The sequence below is a fragment of the Trachurus japonicus genome, chromosome 19 (genome assembly GCF_045865225.1).
Source record: "Trachurus japonicus isolate A0001 chromosome 19, Traja_1.0".
NCBI classification, from domain to species: Eukaryota; Metazoa; Chordata; class Actinopteri; order Carangiformes; family Carangidae; genus Trachurus; species Trachurus japonicus.
In genome coordinates, this window is record NC_140925.1 from 12,496,323 (window position 1) to 12,515,848 (window position 19,526).

A 19,526-nucleotide genomic window follows, 5' to 3' on the forward strand; every position below is an offset into this window, starting at 1 on the left:
AATGTTATCTCTTTTTTTTACGTAAAATTGTGATTTTATCCTCATATTATAATGACTTTATTCTAGTAATTTCGAATTTCTGTTTTTTTTTTTGTTTTATTTTTTTTTTACCAAACGTGGGACTGTCAAACATTTCTGTGCGTTTTTAATTTTCCCGACGGACCCGAAGGCGTCATGTGCGTGTGACGTCACCAGAGGCTCTCCATCCGACGGTGTTTACCGTTGAGGTAGATGTGTTGTTGTGTAGAAGTGGTAAGAAAAGATGCCGTTTGTGTCGGTGTTGTGTCTGTGTTGTGTCTGTGAGAAGAACGAACCCTTAGACCGGGTTAACCCAGTGACCACTGGTTGGTTGGCCCGACATATCGAGCTAACTGTGGCTGACCTGTATGCGGGCTAACGTTAGCCCAGCTCCCGGGGCTAAAAGGCTGTGGGGCTAACGTCAGCTGCAGGTCTGCGCCGCCGCCGCTCTCTGTCGGAGCAGCAGCACGGCGACTTCAATACTCATTCATTCTCTAAACTGTTTGTTTGTGAAAGGTTAAAATTATTATACAGTATTATATTTAACATGACACTGCAGATATGCTGATGCGTTCAGGGACCATCCTCTCATCCGACGTTTCTGTTTCTGTTCCTGTGTGCAGAGATGGAGTCCCAGAATCCCAGCCTGACCTGTATCATCTGCTTCGATCGCTTCCGGGTCCCCGTGACGATCCCCTGTGGACACACCTTCTGTCAGGTGTGCATCACCCGTCACTGGGACATGAAAATGAAGGCCAACATTGGACCAACGTGTCCAATCTGCAACGAGGAGTTTGACAACAGGCCCGTCCTCAAGCGGAACGTGTCCCTGTCGGTGCTGACCGAGGCTGCCAACAGCAGCAGCGTCCCGCCCTGCAGAGAGGCGCTGCTGAGGGGGGGCGAAGGGGCCAAACCCATGCTGCTGTGTGAGCGCCATAAAAAGCCTCTGGTGTATTACTGCAGGCAGGACAAGATGTCTCTGTGCTGCGAGTGTGGCATCTCAGAGTGCGGAGCCCACGAGAAGGTCCTGCTGGAGGCCGAGAGGGAGAACCAGGAGGTACGGTGATGCACAGCACAGCACAGCACACACCTCGGCTGGAGAGGAGACAGTGTTTCATCACGTCAGGGTTGAATGTTAAAGCTCCTGTCTAACTGTCTACAGCTCCTGCTGCACAGGAAGAGTAAGGAGGTGGAGAAACTCCTCGAGGAGACACAGAAAACTATCAGTGAGCTGTCTGAGAACATCAACCAGGCCAAGGTAAACAACTCCTCATGGGAAGAGCTGCACTGTGTGACCTACAGTACATGGCCCCAACAGAGAGCTTTAACTTCACTCTCAATGAGTTTAGTTAAAGCAGCTTTAACCCTCAGTCCATTTCAGTTCAGCTCAGGAGAAATCCCCCCCGCCCCTGCCTCACACACACGCGGGGTTGTATGAGCTACAAATGCCCATTTAAAGTAACTACTAGATGCAGTAGAAAGGTCTCTGCTCTGAGAAACACCGGCCCATCGTGCTGCACCAAGACACAGGCAGTACATTGTCAATGAGGGACCATTAATCAGCGTATTTTCAAGAAGTCCCATCTCAAAATAATACACCAGTTCAAGAGTATTTACAATGCATCAGCTGGTCGGAAAAAACCCTATCAGCTGTTTGGATCAGAGGTGGAGTGATACAGCACATAGCGAAGCCTGCCTGTGTGGAGGAATACCGAGGAGTATTGAGTGAGTTGGTTAGTTCCAGATAAACAAACTTTTTTCCGACCACCTGATGCATTGTAAATGTTTACTTTAGATCCTACTCTTGAACTGGTGTATTGTTTTGAGACGGGACTTCTTGAAAATACACTGATTAATGGTCCCTCATTGACAACAGTGTACTGCCTGTGTCGCTGTGTTTCTCAGTGGGGAGAGCAGAGACATTTCTACTGCATCTAGTGTACTTAATGGGCATTTGTAGCTCATACAACCCCACTTCAAAAAAGCTGAACTATCCCTTTAACTGACAAATCTGGAGCTTTTTTTCTTTCTTTCATTAAAGGACAATTCCAGGCGAATTCAACTCTGGGGTGTATTTTCATATCATTTTAGGTCTAAAAGAATGAATCTGAAGATTTTCAGTTTAATCGCTCCTGTTTTGCGGTAGTTGCGTCTGTCCGCGCATCGCCACGGCAGCAATGAATGGGAGTGGATGTAAGTTCCGCTGTTTAGGCTGTTTCCAGCCCTCAAAGCCGCATTTTTTTTTCCACAGACAGCGTCAGATGGCTACTCAAACATGCACCGAGAAGTTTATTTACTTCAAGCAAGTCGACATGTTTGTAAAAGTCGATCTAATTCAAAGTCTCCCGGAGTCTTGCGCGAGCCCGAAGTTGCAGTGCTGGTGTATTCAGGCGCAGTAGGAGCTACCATTTGTGTCATAAACACAGGAATATCAACTCTTTACTTGCTTCAAGTGTACATTTTTTTCCACAGACAGCGTCAGGTGGCTACTCAAAGATGCGCCGAGAAGTTGTTTTTACTTGAAGCAAGTAAAGAGTTGATATTCCTATGTTTATGACACAAACGGTAGCTTTTCCCACTGCACCTGAACACACCGAGCACGGCAACTGGGTCTCGCGCGAGACTCCGGCTTTGAGGGCTGGAAACAGCCTAAACAGCGGAACTTACATCCACTCCCATTCATTGCTGCCGTGGCGATGCGCGGACAGACGCAACTACCACAAAACAGGAGCGATTAAACTGAAAATCTTCAGATTCATTCTTTTAGACCTAAAATGATATGAAAATACACCCCTGAGTTGAATTCGCCTGGAATTGTCCCTTAATTCAGTATCTTTCATTTTCCATGTAAATTTGTCTTTTTTATTTTATATTTTTTATGTTATGAATTTCTGTATTACCTTCTTACTTTGAAGACCACCGCTGTTTTTTTTTACATAGGGGAGGTATTTTCATAGCCTTTTTTGGCTTCCAACTCTCCTGCACAATGTTTAATTTCATTATTTCCATTGTTTATGCAGGTTATATAATGTGCAAATAAAAAAAGTAAAAGTAAAGTAAAGCTTCACAGCTAGTCAGTGGTCAGTAGTGTGTTCACCAGGTGTTTACTAGGCAGACATGTGACCTGCTGCTTTCTGTCTACAGGTGTCTCTTCAACAGACCTCAGCCTGGGTAACTGTCAAATTCTCCAGCCTGATAAAGGTCCTGGCTGAGAAGCAGCAGGCCACAGAGCTGTTCATAGACGAACAGAGGGAGGCCGCCATCACTGAGGCGGAGGCTCGGCTCGCAGAGCTGGAGGAGAACTCGCTCCGACTCAGAGAAAGCCAGGAACACATAGCATCACTGCATCACCTCCCGGACACCGAGCTCATCAAGGTACTGCTGCTGACTGTAGTGTTTCAGATAGATAGATAGATAGATAGATAGATAGATCTGTTCTTAAAGGGATAGTTCAACATTTTGACAAATTGGCCCATTGCCATAATCGCTATAGTCATAGCAGTAGGTTTGTTACCTTTAATTGTCGGTGCGAGCTGTTTTTAGAATGGCAGAGCAGAGCGGCGAGCTGCTCAGAGGTACGCTACTGAGGCTCATGGGATTTCTTGGTTTCCCTCATCAAACTCATCAAATACACAATCCAACAACTCCAAAACGCTCTGGTGGACAAGTTGTGACCTGCACATTCACCACGCTGTGAGATAATAATGGAACGTTACGAAACGGAGCCGTTTTCAAGGTAAATACAGAGTCTGCTTGCTGAAAAACTGTCCCTGAACGCAGCGTTCATCAGCGGTTTTGCATGAATATACCTCTAAAACAGCTCCGTCTCGTAACGCTCCGTTATTATCTCATAACGTGGTGAATGTGCAGGTCACAACTTGTCCACCAGAGCGTTTTGGAGTTGTTGGATTGTGTATTTGATGAGTTTGATGAGGGAAACCAAGAAATCCCATTAGCCTCCGTAGTGTAGCTCTGAGCAGCTCACAGCTCTGCTCCACCGTTTTAAAAATAGCTTGCACCAACAATTAAAGGTAACAAACCTACTGCTATGACTATAGCGATTATGGCAATGGCCCAATTTGCCAAAATGTTGAACTATCCCTTTAAAACAGAACACGTGTGGTTTTATCACGTGATTATGTAATGACTGATTTGTTAACTAACTTAATTTGCTCCACCTGTTGTGTGACTGTGACACAACAGCACATCTGGATCGTTGTCTCACAGCTCTGCTTCCTGTCTCTGAAAATCTTTTTTTTTTTCTCACATCAGGAGTCTCTGCATGTAGACGTTCCTCGTTTTAAGGAAGTCCCCACAGACGTATGCCCCAACCTTCAGGAGCAGCTAAGTGGCATCACAGACGTGTTGTCTCGGGTCTCAAAGCTGGTGTCTGAGGACCTGGACAAAGCTGTGAGCGTGACTGTGGGTCAGGACAGAGACGGTAAGCTGCCTCCTTCTGGGCTGTTGTTGGTTCCTCCTCTGTCCAGGTTCTTATCTTCTCATTCTCATCCCTGGTCTCCAGGATCTCCTCAGGACAAGAGACCAGTCCTGGCTGTGGTTCCCAGTCCAGCTGCTCCATGTCACCCCGGGGGGAAGGAGGGCCTCAGCGCCTGTACGTCTGTTTCCTGTCCTGTTCTGACTTTCCTTCTGTCACTGGATGACACAAGTTAGGAGTAGTGAACATGAGAACAGCAGAGGTCACAGTGTTTTCATGTAGAAAGGAGACTGGAAGAAGAGATTCCATCACCCAGAATCCCAGTGAGGTGTTGGTCTCTGAGCTCCCCAGGAAGGTCAAAAGCATTCTGGTGGTGTGGACCATTGTGTCTCTGTAGAAGAAACTTTATTTGTATAGCACCTTTCGCAGGTAAAAAGTGCTTCACAGTGTTAAAACAATGGCAACAAGGAAGAGCAAAACAAAACAAGACAAAAACATACAAGAAAAGCATAGATACAAAGGCACATGGAATTGGGCAACATAAAACCCACAAATTAGCCAAATGCCTGTTTAAATAAGAGAGTCTTTAAGTTATTTTTAAAGGTATCAACACAGTCCAAACAGCGTAATGAATGTAGGTTTTCAGTCAACCAGGCCATGGTAGAATTGAAGGCGATGTGACATCTTTTCAGTTCTTTAGTTCTTGTCTACCATTGTAACGGTCAATCTGATCCACATCATTTTCGTGGCTTCTGTTACCTCTGTCGTCCCTCTTCTGTTTTTCTATGTCTGTTCTCTCAAATAGATTTTAACTTTTTTTTTGATTTGGTGGAATCACTCTTGCTTCCTTTTCTTTGCAGACCGATGCTCTCTGACCTTTGATCCTCGTACAGCCAACGGACACCTGTTCCTGTCCCAGGAGAACCGCAGGGCGGAGCACCTGACCTCCGGGCCCCGCCCTGTCCCATCTCACGAGGCCCGCTTCGACCACACCTGGCAAGTGCTGTGCTTCCAGGGCTTCACCCATGGACAGCATTACTGGGAGCTGGAGGTGTCCAAACCCTGGGCGTACCTCGGGGTAAGACCTGTTCGCCGGCACACTGTAGGAAAGGTGTCACCGAAGGTTTGATACAGACGTCAAGTACTTCACAGTGTTCAGAGATAACTGAGACTGATCTAGTGCTAGACAGATGAATGAGTTTTGCCAGTTAATCAGTGCAAACAGTAACATATCCATGTGTGTTCAATGAAATAAGTACACAGGCATTTTCAGAGAGGAGGTCATCCTTGAGCCGTTCTTTATTGGACCGGGTGGTTTGTACTGTATGTCATCCAGATGATTAAGTCCCCATAAAATGAAGTTATAATTGTACAGTTACATCCAATTATGGCACTGATGCAATCAGAGCAATTGACTGCAAGCACACACATTGCTGCAAAGCTCCGTCGGTGGATGAATTTCCATAGAAAACATTCTGTTATTACAAATGTGTGATGCTTAATGCAGCTATATTGTGACAGTATCGCCTGGATCAACCCAAGATTCATTCCTCCTAACAACTGATCCTGACAAACAGCATGTTCAGAACAGGCTACAGCAGTGTTTTTCAACCTTGGGGTCGGGACCCCATGTGGGGTCGCCCGGAATTCAAATGGGGTCGTCTGAAATGTCTAATTGATTTAAAGACTAAACAAAAATATTTTTCTAACCAAATATTATTCTTTTTAAAATTATCATTAAAAACACCACAGACAATCTTAAACAATTGTATTCTACAGTATACTTTCACTTTCTCGAATATAAATCGAGTTCAAATAATGGCAAGTTGGTGAGGGGAGCCTTCAGAATGCCTAATTAGTTCAATGAATGTAAAATCAACTCAACATGCATATAAAATTGTCTAGAGCATCTTTACTCCCCAATGGTTTGAAGGTTTTTCCTGCTGAATTAGAGACTCAACTCTTTGTGAAGTGTCTGACCCTTGTGGGTTACTTCCATTAATAAACTAATGTGTAATGTTGAAAGGATAAACAGTGCATGGTGAAATAAACAAATACTGTGTTGATTAAATATGTGAGGACACACATTTAATCGTCTATAATCTGGCTTCATCTCAGTTGGCATACAGGTGTGCACATTCTCCCCTCAAGTTTGTTTTTTTATTGTTTTAAACCTTAGTGTGGACAGTGGTGTATGCAGCTGGACCGCTCATCTCAGACCTACAGATCTATCATCTTAGGTTTCTCCTCTTCCTCTCCTCAGGTGACCTACGAGGCAATTCCTAGGAAGGAGAAAGGGAAGAGGTGCATGGTGGGAATGAACGAGCTGTCTTGGAGTCTGCAGCTGGACGAGCATCAGCTGAGCGCCTGGCATAACGGGCGGAGGGAGACTGTGGGGGGTCACCCCCAGCACACCCGCATCGGGATGCTGCTGGACTACGAGGCGGGGACACTCACCTATTACGGAGACGGGCAGATCAGGCTCCACGCCTTCCACTGTGCCTTCACCCAGGAGCTGTTCCCCGCCTGCTGGATCGGAGAGGGGGTCAGCATCACCCTCTGCTCCACATGAGCCCACTGGAGAACCACTTCAATCTTTTTACTGTGACTTCAATCTTTGTTTCAGGAGAACTAACACTCCCTGCTACACTGGCCCCTCGCTCATCACGTCCTCATATGGAAGAGACAAGTCAAAGGTCATTAAAGGACAGTTACGGGCAAATTCAACTCGGGGCTGTGTTTTCCTAACATTTTAGGTCTAAAAGAAGGAATCTGAAGATTTTCAGTTTAGTTGCTCCTGTTTTGCTGTAGTTGTGTCTGTCCCTGCATCGCCACGGCAGCGATGAATGGGAGCGGATTGAAGTTCCGCTGCTTAGGCTGTTTACATCCCTCAAAGCTGCAATTTTTCCACAGACAGCGTCAGATGGCGACTCAAACATAAACCGAGAAGTTTGATTACTTCAAGCAAGTCAAGAGTTGATATTCCTGTGTTTATGACACAAATGGGAGCTTCCGACTGCACGTGAACTAGTGATGCGCGGGCTGACCCGTAGCCCGCGGGTCCCGCGGGTCAGCCCGCGGGGCGGGGCGGTGCGGGTCAAGAAATCTTTACTTTATTTGCGGTGCGGGTCGGGGCGGGTCATTAAAAAAACTGACGATGAAGTCCAGAGTGTGTTATCAGGGCCGCGCTGATGTTGACGGGAAAGCCGGCGGAGGTGTGAGGGAACCGGATGAGACGGCGGCTGGGAGCATCAGCAGAGCGGGGTTGGTTTCACTGAGAGCAGGGACTGGGGAGGACGAGAGGCGGCGGCCACCGCGGCTGCTGCACGCTGTGACTCTCTCACTCCTCATGAGCTCCACAGTCCACACTGACAAGCTACCGGCAACACAGCACCTCTGTCTGCCCTTTCAAAGTAAAAAAGGCCGCTGTCTGACGTTTAATAGCAGCGGGGCGGGTTGTGAAAATAGATGCGGTGGTGCGGGGCGGGCTGGGGCGGGTCAAAATACTTCATAGATGCGGGACCCGCGGGTTGGAAAAAAACCCGGCCCGCGCATCACTAACGTGAACACACCGAGCGCGTCAACTTGAGTCTCGCACGAGACTTTGAATTAGATCTAGTTTTACAAACATGTCGGTAGGGCTGTCCTGATTATCATATTTTGATAATCGAATATTCGCGGACATAAAATCGAAGCTTTGGCTGGGGGGGGGGGGGCAATCGTAGCGGAAATAATGAAAGAAATGGCAAACAAACACTGCATATCTCCAAAATCAGGCAGGTTTCCAGGATGTCAAGTAGCCAACTCATTTTAATGTAACAACTGCCGATGAGAACTGGTGTCAAAAAGGAAAAAAAAAAAAAAAAAAAATTGATTACGGACTTCATGATCGATTACCATGGCAACGAACAAAGCTTCGATTTTTTTGGGTCAGCCCTACATGTCAGCTTGCTTGAAGTAAATAAACTTCTCGGTGCATGTTTGAGGAGCCATCTGACGCTGTCTGTGGAAAACAAATGCAGCCTTGAGGGATGTAAACAGCCTAAGCAGTGGAACTTACATCCGCTCCCATTCATCGCTGCCGTGGCGATGCGGGGACAGACACCACTACCGCAAAACAGGAGCAACTAAACCGAAAATCTTCAGATTCCTTCTTTTAGACCTAAAATGTTAGGAAAATGCAGCCCTGAGTTGAATTTGCCCGGAATTGTCCTTTAAGGCCCTGAACTTCACTCACACACCAGATTCAGTCTGCTGTTGTTCCAGCCCAGTTCCTCAGAAATAAAGACTGATTCATCCCTGCCTCACTGACCAGTAGCACCGCCTGGTAATCGTATTAACAAACTCTAACTCAACAGTAGGTGTGTTTGCAGATATAAGAAGAAAGAGAAGGAGCACGTTGTCACTTTTGTAGAAGAACTGCTAAACGTGACAGTCCCTTGAATTCTGTGAACACCTGTCGTCGAAGTCAGCTCCCCAGATTAAAACACTACAACTGAGGCTAAAACACAAACTATTCAGTCTCCATGTGAGACAGCTGTGAATTGGACAATGAGCTGTGAAAGTACAGTCCCTCTAATGGACCATCAGTGACCTGAAACCAAACTTTATACATAGACAGTAAATCAACGCTGACAATGGAATCAAAGTTTTCAGTCTGTGACCAAACCAGCTGATGTTTTTCATAGACTTGAGTTTTTTTTAATATCATGAACACTTCAACAGAAAGGCTGAGGGCATGAGCTTCAGTCTGTGGGATTTGAAGGTGAAGAAGAATTACTGCCTGTACATTTTCAGTGAATCCGTGATGAAGCAATACTCAGTTGTTTCCACATGAATCATTTAATAAAATCTAATGCAATCATGTGGTCAGTCATGTGATCATGCTTTGTTTGCCCACTTCAGACATTTACATTAAATTGTTGATTAATTGGTTTGAAATAAATAAAGAGCTTCATTGTTATCAACATTATAGTACAAAGCCATGACAGAGTGCAGCAGCTGTGACAAAGCAGAGGTCAGACACAAGGACAGATAAATGACAGAGGAAGAGTCCAGACCAGACCCAGACCAGGACACCAGAGTCTCACACCGGCTGTCGTGGTCCAGATCTGATGTTCAACGGGGGGTCCACTGGGGTTCTCACAGGTCTACTGGTTCTTCTTGTCCTCTGGTGGGGAGTAGGGAGGAGGCTTGTCCTGCAGAGAGAGAGAGACAGACAGGTCTAGTCTAAGACTGCAGGACTATAGGCTGATGCAAACTACAAAGCCAGTTTAACAAACCCAGGATAACTTTTACTCACCTGGATTAATTGAATCTAACAGAGATCATCCTGATACCCTGCACCTGCACGACCAAGCTGGTTAAAACTTGTTCGGTTAACTATTTAAAGCTATATCAGTTTTTGGCTAGGAGCTGGGCCGAAAAGTACAGTATACCCCCGCTGCCCCCGCCTGTGAAGCCGGGTTTCCACCCAATCAACAATTTTTTTACTGCAACATATGGTTCACGTCATGATAACGTATGTATTTTGACTATTCAAACTTCCACAGTCCATAGTTCTCTGTGTTTGATACGTCAAGAGACTTTTGGTGCGTCACAGACACACACACTAAAGGGACCACAATGGAAATAAGCTGTTATAATATCTCAATCAATCAACTAACCATGGACAGCGCCTACGCAGTATCGTTCTGCTGTGCCGTCGCCGTCAACGGCATCAAAAAGTCAATGAGATTCTGGGCTCTTGACAAACACCTGCACATTTCATCCACTGCTGCACTGACTTTGCTGGATTCTGAGCCATGAGGAAAGCAAGAGAACTGTCAAAAGTCCTGAGGGAAAAGGTTGTTCAACTGTATAAAACAGAAAAGGGATATAAAAAGATATCCAGAGATTTGAGAATGCCGATCAGCAGTGTTCAAGCTCTCATAAAAGTGGAAATTGAGGGGTTCTGTTGATACCAAGCCACGGTCTGGTACCATCAAACATTTGTTGGTCAGATTCTGTGTTTTATTTTGGGATGTCTCAACAGTTTAATTTGAATCCCATTAAAAATAAGAGAAATCTGTTTTGCCTGATCACTCATGTTTTCCTTAGAAAATGAATGAAGTTAATGTCACACTTTATATCTGATGACAACATTCATTTATAATTATCCATCCATCATCCATACTGCTTATCATGGTTGCAGGGGGCTGGAGGTAATCCCCGCTGACACTGGGCAAAGGCAAGCTGTCACCTCCTTGGGTCACCAGTTAGTTACCCTAATGTGCAGGTTGTACATTGAGGTAGGGTTAGTAGGGTTAGTAGGGTGTGGGGGGGGGGGGGGCGCTCCAACAGACTGACGGAGGGAACTCACCTGTGGCAAGTACACATGTGTGGGAGGCAGTGTGGCACTGCTGGCACTAGCTGCTGCCTCAGCTGCTTTGGTCTCAGCTGGAACAGATGGGGGGGGGGGGGTAATAATACATTAACACACTTTAACATTAAATCCCTGAGATTTGAGAGAGAACTGCATCACATCTAAAAATACAGTAAATGCTTGTGCCAAATTGGCACAGGCATGGGGTGGACACAAAACAATATGACCCTGGCTGCGACTGCCAGGGTGGAGGCATAAAAACAAAACAATTATGATATTAATTATTGCCCTAAGTGTGTCAGCTCTCACCTATAATCTAACTTGATTACAGGCGAGAAGTGACACCTGGTATGGGATAAGTCAGACATTACATTTAAAGTCATTTCTTTCAAGGATCCAACAATAAATGTTAAGTGGACTTGCACTTACAGTCACCCACAATATACAGTTAGGTCCATAAATATTTGGACAGTGAAACAGTTTTTAGTATTTTGGTTCTGTGCATCAACACAATGGATTTGAAATGAATTAACTGATATGAGACTTTTGGCTTTAATTTGATGTGTTGAACAAAAATATTGCATAAAACTGGTAGGAACGGCAATCATTTTTATACAGACACCCTTCATTGGGGCTCAAAAGTAACTGGACAAATCAATAATTGAAGAGAAAAGGCTACTTTTTATATTTTTTTGAAAATCCTTTGCAGGAAATGATTGCCTGAAGTCTTGAACCCATGGACATCACCAGACACTGGGTTGCTTCCTTTTTGATGCTCTGTCATTCCTTTATTGCAGCGGCCTTCAGTTGCTGTTTGTTTGTGGGTCTTCCTGTCTGAAGTTTAGATCTGGTGACTGACTTGGCCATTCGAGAATATTCGATTTCTTTGCTTTGATTTGATAAAAGCACTGTCCAATCAATTTGGCTGCATGGGCTGGATCTGAGTGACAGTATGTCTCTATACACCTCAGAACTCATCCGGCTGCTGCTGTCTTCTGTGACATTATCAATAAACAGCAGTGACCCAGAGCCACCGGTGCCCATGCAGACCCCAACCATCACACTGCCTCCACCATGTTTCACATGACGTAGTATGTGACACCTTCTCCACACTTTTTATCATTCTGGTAGAGGTTGATTTTGGTCTCATCTGTCCAAAGAAGGCTGCTCCAGAACTGTGCTGGCTTTTTCGTTTTTTTTTTTTCTTTAGCAAAATCCAGTCTAGCCTCTCTTTTTCTTGGGCTTTTGAGTGGTTTGCACCTTGCAGTGAACCGTCTGTATTTGCCTTTATGAAGTCTATTTTTATAGTAGACTTGAATATTGTAACTGCTACCTCCTGGAGAGAATTCTTTACTTCACTTAATGTTGTGAAGGGGCGTTTCTTCAACATGGAAATGATCCTACGATCATCCACCACTGTTGTCTTCCGTGGACGTCCAGGCCTTGTTGTTAATTAAAGCTGAGAGTCTGCACTTCCACTCCATATGCATTATATGACCGTCATTTGAATATGTTTTTCAGTAAACAAGTAAAATAACAAAACTTATGTCAGTGTCCAAATACATATGGAGCTAACTGTGAATAAGGTCGAACTGCCACAGTGTCAGTTTGGTCACCCCGGCAACCTCTCTGTCAGACACTCACCTGCTGCTGAGGACGGCAGGTCTGGGTCGTGTGGCGGCTGCTGGCCCAGAGGAGCAGAGTATGGAGGTGGAGGGATGTAGGCGGCGGCAGCAGAGGCATCAAATGCTGGTAGGCTGGGGTAGAATCCGCCTGGAGGGCAGGAACACACACACACACACACACACACACACACGCTGCCTTTATCTCAGGCCTCTGAGACATAGAATCTGCTGATGAAGGCTGCGGTCATCTCAACTGCTGCTACCTGTGGGAGGAGGGTTGGGGTAGGAGTAGCCAGGCGGAGCTCCGGATGGATACATCCCATTAGTGGGGGGAGGAGGGTAAGCGTAGGCTCCGTTGGCCATGAAGGGGCATCCACCGAAGCCAGCGGTCACCGGCTGACCTCTGGACGCTGAGAGACAGAAGAGGAGGACAATCAGAGGAGGATGTGATAGTTACGTTTAATTAAATATGCGGATGACATGGCGTTGGTGGGTCTAATGGTCATAATCGGGGACCAAGATGTTGAGACAGTCAGCAGTTTTAAATATCTTGGTATCATCCTAGACAATAATCTGAATTCTATTGAACATACTGAGACTGTTTCTCTTAACCCTCCTGTCGTCCTCCTGTGTCAAACTGACCCAATCTGTTTCGAATGGTCCTTCTTTCCTCCCTTCCTTCTGTCTCTCCATCCCTCTTTCCTCCCTCCTTTCTCCACTCCTTTCCCTTCTTTGTTCTTCCCTTCCTCCATCCTTCTTTCCCTCCTTTCTCCCTTCTTCCCACCATAATTTCCCTTCCTTCCTTGACCCAATCTGTTCCCTTTCTTTCTTTCCTCCCTCCCTCCCTTCTTTCCCTCCATCCTTCCTTGACCCAATCTGTTACCTTTCTTTCTTTCTTTCTTTCTTTCTTTCTTTCTTTCTTTCTTTCTTTTCTCCCTCCCTTCTTTCCCTCCATCTTTCCTTCTTCGTCCTTCCTTGACCCAATCTTCCCTTTGCCAAATCCTTCTTTCCTTCCTTTCTCCCTTCCTTCTTCCCACCACCCTTCTTTCCCTTCGTTCTTCTTCCTTCACTGATCCAATCTGTTCCCTTCCTCCATCTTTCTTTCTTTCTTTCCTTCCTTCCTTGACCCAGGAGGACAACAGGAGAGTTAAGGACATTTAACAGCTTTGTAGTTAGCAGAAGAGTGCTGAGGATGGTTTACACCTGTCTGCTGGAAAAGCGTAATCTCATACAACATTACATGTTGGTCTGGGAATCTAGGGGCATAAAGCAAAAGTAAACTCACAAAAATTATAAATACAGCCAGTAAAATGAAGAGGAAAGACCTACTGATAGTTCAGGACCCCCATTTGAAAGACTCCCATCAGGAAGGAGATTCAGGGTTCCTACATCAACTAGATCTACATCTATTATTCTGCTAAATCAATGATCAGGTGATTTTACACTATGCATTTTAAGTTAACCCCTCCCCCCACCTCCCATTGAACCATTGATATTTTGGAGTTACTAATGTTTTTTACTTATACTATTTATCTTCACTTTTTAACAGATATAAAGCTGTCTTTTCCACATTTCTATGCCACGTGTCTGTTAATCTGCTAATCTGTGTCTGAAACTTTCGTATGTTGTACGTGCTGTGTAGTCTTGTTTTTGAGGCCAAAGATAAATTTGAAGATGACAATAAAGATTTTCAATTCAATTCAACAACAACAACATCAGGGTGACAGTTGCTGCTGTAACATGTTACTGTGCTGGTGGGCTGTCATACCCTGAGCCGCCACCTGCAGCATGTACTGTCCAAACTCTATGGCCCCTCCCGCAGCAAACACAAGCTTGAACGTAGCATTGCCATCCCAGCCACCTGTGGGAACAATCACACATCAATCACTGTGGTCACTGCACACAACATCCATGGGCTCAATGTGTCCCAATTCAGGGGCTGCATCCTTTGGAGGACGCGGTCTATGACGGTGTACCCCTTTAGTAGCGGTCAAACATTTCACAGAATGAAGCGGAATAAGACAGTCTGGTCTACGGAGGATTTATACATCCACTGTGATTCATACATCCACAACTGCCTTTGAAAAGCACAGCAACGGTGATCTGAGTTGAACTGTGCTGAGCCACTTACACTGAGACACAGTACTTACATTGTGGCAATACAAGTGGCTCTCTGTGTTGTTCTTTCTTTCATTACCAGCGTGCAATGAATCTTGGGAAAGGTTGGGCCACAAAGGATCCACTCATTGGATGCATCATTGCCCAGGGAAACCAGAATGCCTTTCTTGCGCCTTCGCAATGAGACAGTCAGTCTAGCTGCTCCATGACGCTCGGCCTTCATACCTGTGATGGATGCGGCCTCTGAACCGGGCCACAGCTACGGTGTAACCTGAACGTACCTCCAGGTTCTGCGGTGATGGTGCCTTTGATGTAATTGGCTCCCAGCACAGGTTGTTTGACCTCGCAGCCCTTCATCAGGTAGAAGGGCATCATGAACGACTGCAGCGCATCGTGGCCTTTAGCCAGGAAGATCACCTGAGGGGGAACAGGCCACTAACATTGTCTGCAAAAACCTCTCACACAACACGCCCCCCCCCCCCCACACACACACATTGCTGCCTGTCAGTGTATCAGGCTGTTGTGTACTTGCTGTCAGCAGTGATGAGGATAAATGGACAGTGTGTCTCTCACCCTGTATGGAGTCAGGTAGATGCTTCCCTTCTTGCTCTTCCTGAAGGCTTCAGGCAGACCGTCCACGTCACAGAACGCCAGCTCCACGTTGTCATGGTTCATCAGCACACTGAGACAACAAGCACACAACAATCACACAACAGAAAACACAGCCGGCCCTTAGTCGGCCCATATAATACTCTCAAACTGGCTAACAGGTCCAGCACTGAGGCTGCCACGGTGACCAGCACAATTTTAAATTAATTAATGTAAACATTTGGGGATTTGAGGACAGTTTTTCTCCATTAATTTGACTCATTTCTTGAAACAGAAATTACATTCTCAAAACAATATGGACAAACCTCCAAACCACTTGGCAAATGTTCACAACAGAATTGAATTTCTCATTAATTTAATCAAATTGCAAATGTCTCAGTGCGTCTTTGTAAATGATTAAGTACAGATAGCCTATATTTAGCACAATTTCCAAATGAATAGATCCTGTTGATCTAATGTTGATTCTCAGTCTAATGGTTGTTCTCTCCAAAACATGTCAGCATCATTTCATTGCTTCCTGTTTTTGTTTATGTGTTTTATATTACAGTATATTATGCTGTACAATATTACAATATATTATGCTGTATACATTTACACTGTATACATGAGTGAACTGTTTTGGGAGAGGTATGAGCTTTTGCTGGTGAGCTATGGTGTTGTGAAGACTGTTTTAACAAATGATCTGAAGAGTTTTGAGAATGTAATCGGATACCCACAAGGGCAAACATCTGATGTTGTTTTACAGGAGGAGAAAATACATACATTTTGATGAGGTTTATATCAAGGGATACATGAACAATTACCATGTAGATACAGCATAAAGCTGGGAAAATACATGTTTTGTGTCATGGGGTATTGAAGCACCACTGCATGACTACACTGCAGCCTGATGTGAGTGTTATTATGTGTCATTCAGACATTACAGCTCCATGTAGGACTGTCGGTGTGATTCTGTAAAATGCTTTAAAGAATTAGTGGGTGGTCTTTTAAAGGAACTTCAGAAGTGAAGGGGCCCTTACCAGGTCAGATTTAAAAGTTTCAAGTTAAAATAATAAAATACAGTTTTAATGAAAGCTTATTATAGGCTAACAAATGATTTTAACAAAACAAACTGGTCTAAATTAGACATGAAGCTTTCTGTGAATTACTGTGAAGCCTGTCCTTTTGGGCTTCGCTTGGCAAATTCCAGTCGACTTGTCAACATGGCACTCAATACTGAATCTTGATGTCTATTATTACATTGTAGTGTGATCTAGAAATATTTGACTGTCTATGTGAGACACACATTTTAATTTAAAATCAGCTCAGAGAGTAGCTAGTGGTGAAGATGATGAGCACTAATAAGGACAGTGGCGAGAACAGTCGTGTCAACAGTGGTATGAACAGTGATGAAGACAATGATAAAGACGGAGAAGAAAGTGAAGACAACCAGCACTGGTGAAGGCAATGATGAAGAGAATGATAAAGACAGTGATGAAGACAGTGATGAAGACAGAGACAGTGAAGGCAGCGATAAGGACAATAATAAAGACAGTGCACTGGTGAAGACAGTAATAAGGACAGTGATAAATACAGTGGTGATGATGAATACAGTAATGAAGACCGAGATGAAGACAGCTATGAGGAAAGTGATGAGGAAAGCGATGGGAATGATGATGAAGACTGTGCAGTAAACATGACAGTAGGCTAATGCTGCTGTTCAACATGGTGAAACACACACAGCTCCACCTAAAGCTAGGAAACGCCTGGTGTGACCATGGTGACGTCTTCTCTGTGGTTGTGTGGTTGGCTCAGCTGCAGTGAAGACTCAAGACTGATGAAAGTTTAGTTTGGAAAATGCGATAATCCCGTTAGGCGCTGCTGCTATAACGGTCACTGTGGCCTCGCTGCTGTTACCATGGGACCTGGCGTACAGCTTGTGACGTCACCATCACATAATGATAAACAAGCTAACAGGTAAGTTAGGCTATTAAAGTTGTTCCGCGGGATGAGTCAGCTAACTCACGCTGCTGTGTCTGCTGTATAAATACACACCGTCTCCATCCGTTCACACAAATGACGCAGGAGATGTTTATTATTGAATGACGTGTCTGTGACGTTTCACGGTGGAGAGTAGGATGAAACCCGCTAGCTTAGCTTTAGCACGTTAGCGTGTTGATGATGACTACCTTTCGCTGTTGTTGATGATGACTCCACCGCACTCCGAGTGGTTCTGGTTCAGGGTCATGGTGTTGGCGGCCCACCGGACAGGAAGACTGGAGGACGGGAGGCTGCGGTTCCGCGAGCTCTTCCAGCTCCGCTGAAAACGTCTGACTGACGGTCGGTGCTGTGTATGTCTACGGGTCTATGGGTCTACGGTCGGTGCTGCACCTGCTCTTCCGTATGGAACGCCCACAACGTGACGTCACAGAGCCTAAAAAGCATTCGCGATTCTATTTTGTTGCATAGATTTAAAGGGGAAATCTCAGAGGTGATGTCTTCACATGATGGTAGATGGATTATCCTAAGTTTTAAGCATGATAATTCAAATTTTATAGTATGTAATATTTATGGACATAACTCTCATCCATCCAATAAGATACTTTTCAGTCAGATAACCTCTAAAATAAATGAACTATCACACAAATACCCTAACTCTTATGTAATTTTAGGCGGTGATTTTAATGAGTGCCCCGATGATGCAATAGATAGATTCCCCCCAAAGTTGTGTCAATCTCTTATAAACAGCAATATTGTTTCAAAACTTTGCTCAGATCTCTCCCTGACAGATACATGGCGTTTTTTTAACCCAGATATACAGGATTTTACATGGTCTAAGAGTAACCTTTCATCTAGATCCAGAATTGACCTTTTTTTAGTTTCTTCCTCTGCTCTTCAGTATGTTAAAGATGTCTCTCATTCTTTTGCTCCATTGTCAGATCACAAGAAAATCACACTGAATTTAGGGAGCTCACAGAATACATCTAAATTAAGAGGATACTGGAAATTTAATAACGCCCTTCTTAAAGACAAGTGCTTTAATGACAATATAAAAAATCTAGCTAATGACATTTTTAATGAAATTGCCGTCAATGAACATACTCAAAAATGGGAGTACTTCAAATTTATGACAAGAAGTATTGCCATAAAGAGAGGTAAAGAGTTAAAAGCCCTTAAAAATAAAACAGAAGCTGAATTGCTGAACAAAATTGGTCTCCTCTTATCTAAATCCAACTTATCTTCTGAAGAGGAGTTAGAAGTAAAGGAGATGCAGTTAAAAATAGATCAGATTTATATTGAGTTAGCAAAAGGTGCATTTGTGAGATCAAGAGCCAAGTGGCTGGAAGAGGGGGAAACAAACTCCAGCTATTTTTTTGCTTTGGAGAAAAGAAATGGTCAAAGAAAGTCACTAAGTATGCTCAATATTAATGGTAGTAAATGTACAGATCAAAAACTAATATCTGATTCTGTTTTTTCCTTTTATAGCAACTTATACAAATCAGAATTCAACAACCCCTCTTGTGAAATGTTTATTAGTAAGATTAGAAAACACATAGTCACAGTTGATGAGGACTTAAAAAAGACTTGTGACTCTAACCTGACCAGAGAGGAAATCAAAACTGCTCTGTTCTCAATGAAAAAAGGTAAATCCCCAGGAGTAGATGGGCTTTCAGTCGAATTTTATGTTCAATTTTGGGATATCATTCAGGAACCTTTATTTTACATGTACTGTGAATGTGTTGGTCAGGGAGAGATGAGTACAACTATGAAACAAGGTGTTATATCGCTAATTCCGAAACCAGATAAAGATAAACTATTGATAGAAAACTGGCGACCTATCACTCTTCTTACTATTGATTACAAGATTCTGGCATCAGTTTATGCAGCTAGATTAAAAACAGGTCTTTCTCACATCGTTGCTGAAACACAATCAGGTTTCATTAAAGATAGACACATAAGTAATAACATCAGACTTATTTTGGATCTACTGGACTATGCAGATTCAATACACTCGGAAGCTTTCATTCTTTTTTTAGACTTTTATAAAGCTTTCGACACCATTGAACATAAGTTTCTTACAGAATGTCTTAAATTGTTTGGTTTTGGAAATGCATTTATAGATACTATTGAAATGTTTTATAAAGGAATTAATAGCTCAGTGATTATCAACCACAGTACCTCTAATAGATTTGATATAAACCGTGGTGTTAGGCAAGGGTGCCCGATTTCACCTTTTCTATTTGTTTTAGTTGTTGAACTATTGTCATTAAACATAGTACATGATACAGATTTCAAGGGCATCTCTATATTTAATAGAGAAATAAGAATCTCTCAACTGGCGGACGATACAACTCTTTTCTTGAAAGACAAAGAACAG

At 44.1% G+C, this 19,526-nt stretch overlaps 2 protein-coding genes across 4 annotated transcripts; one reads left to right on the forward strand and one right to left on the reverse strand.

Annotated features, from left to right (window-relative positions):
* The first annotated feature begins 134 nt into the window (after nucleotides 1-134).
* Nucleotides 135-7,151, forward strand: trim65 (tripartite motif containing 65). 2 transcript variants are annotated; one of them, XM_085761273.1, is made up of 8 exons: nucleotides 135-249; nucleotides 642-1,075; nucleotides 1,181-1,276; nucleotides 3,163-3,393; nucleotides 4,291-4,459; nucleotides 4,541-4,630; nucleotides 5,314-5,531; nucleotides 6,717-7,151. In XM_085761273.1, exons 2-8 carry the CDS (start codon nucleotides 644-646, stop codon nucleotides 7,023-7,025), a joined length of 1,545 nt encoding a protein of 514 aa, XP_085617399.1. In that variant the 5' UTR covers nucleotides 135-249; nucleotides 642-643; the 3' UTR covers nucleotides 7,026-7,151. The 2 variants fall into 2 exon arrangements, with proteins under 2 accessions (XP_085617399.1, XP_085617400.1); XM_085761274.1 differs by having other exon boundaries at nucleotides 188-252.
* A 2,125-nt stretch (nucleotides 7,152-9,276) lies between these two features.
* wbp2 (WW domain binding protein 2) lies at nucleotides 9,277-17,571 on the reverse strand. 2 transcript variants are annotated; one of them, XM_085761555.1, is made up of 9 exons: nucleotides 17,524-17,571; nucleotides 17,338-17,485; nucleotides 15,134-15,242; nucleotides 14,842-14,977; nucleotides 14,211-14,303; nucleotides 12,706-12,852; nucleotides 12,462-12,590; nucleotides 10,815-10,891; nucleotides 9,277-9,651 (listed from the first exon to the last, which is right to left on the reverse strand). In XM_085761555.1, the coding sequence occupies exons 2-9, from the start codon at nucleotides 17,394-17,396 to the stop codon at nucleotides 9,604-9,606; spliced, it is 798 nt and encodes a 265-aa protein (XP_085617681.1). In that variant the 5' UTR covers nucleotides 17,397-17,485; nucleotides 17,524-17,571; the 3' UTR covers nucleotides 9,277-9,603. The 2 variants fall into 2 exon arrangements, with proteins under 2 accessions (XP_085617681.1, XP_085617679.1); XM_085761553.1 differs by lacking the exon at nucleotides 17,524-17,571 and having other exon boundaries at nucleotides 17,338-17,523.
* Nucleotides 17,572-19,526: the final 1,955 nt, after the last annotated feature.

Excerpts from the sequence above, each read along its gene's own strand:
- trim65 (XM_085761273.1), top strand. The coding sequence starts at position 644 with ATGGAGTCCCAGAATCCCAGCCTGACCTGTATCATCTGCTTCGATCGC. Across the intron at positions 1,277-3,162 it reads AGAACATCAACCAGGCCAAG|GTGTCTCTTCAACAGACCTC; the intron begins GTAAACAACTCC and ends TTCTGTCTACAG. Across the intron at positions 3,394-4,290 it reads CGGACACCGAGCTCATCAAG|GAGTCTCTGCATGTAGACGT; the intron begins GTACTGCTGCTG and ends TTCTCACATCAG.
- wbp2 (XM_085761555.1), bottom strand. The coding sequence starts at position 17,396 with ATGACCCTGAACCAGAACCACTCGGAGTGCGGTGGAGTCATCATCAAC. Across the intron at positions 14,304-14,841 it reads CATCACCGCAGAACCTGGAG|GTGGCTGGGATGGCAATGCT; the intron begins GTACGTTCAGGT and ends TTGTTCCCACAG. Across the intron at positions 9,652-10,814 it reads CACATGTGTACTTGCCACAG|GACAAGCCTCCTCCCTACTC; the intron begins GTGAGTTCCCTC and ends CTCTCTCTGCAG.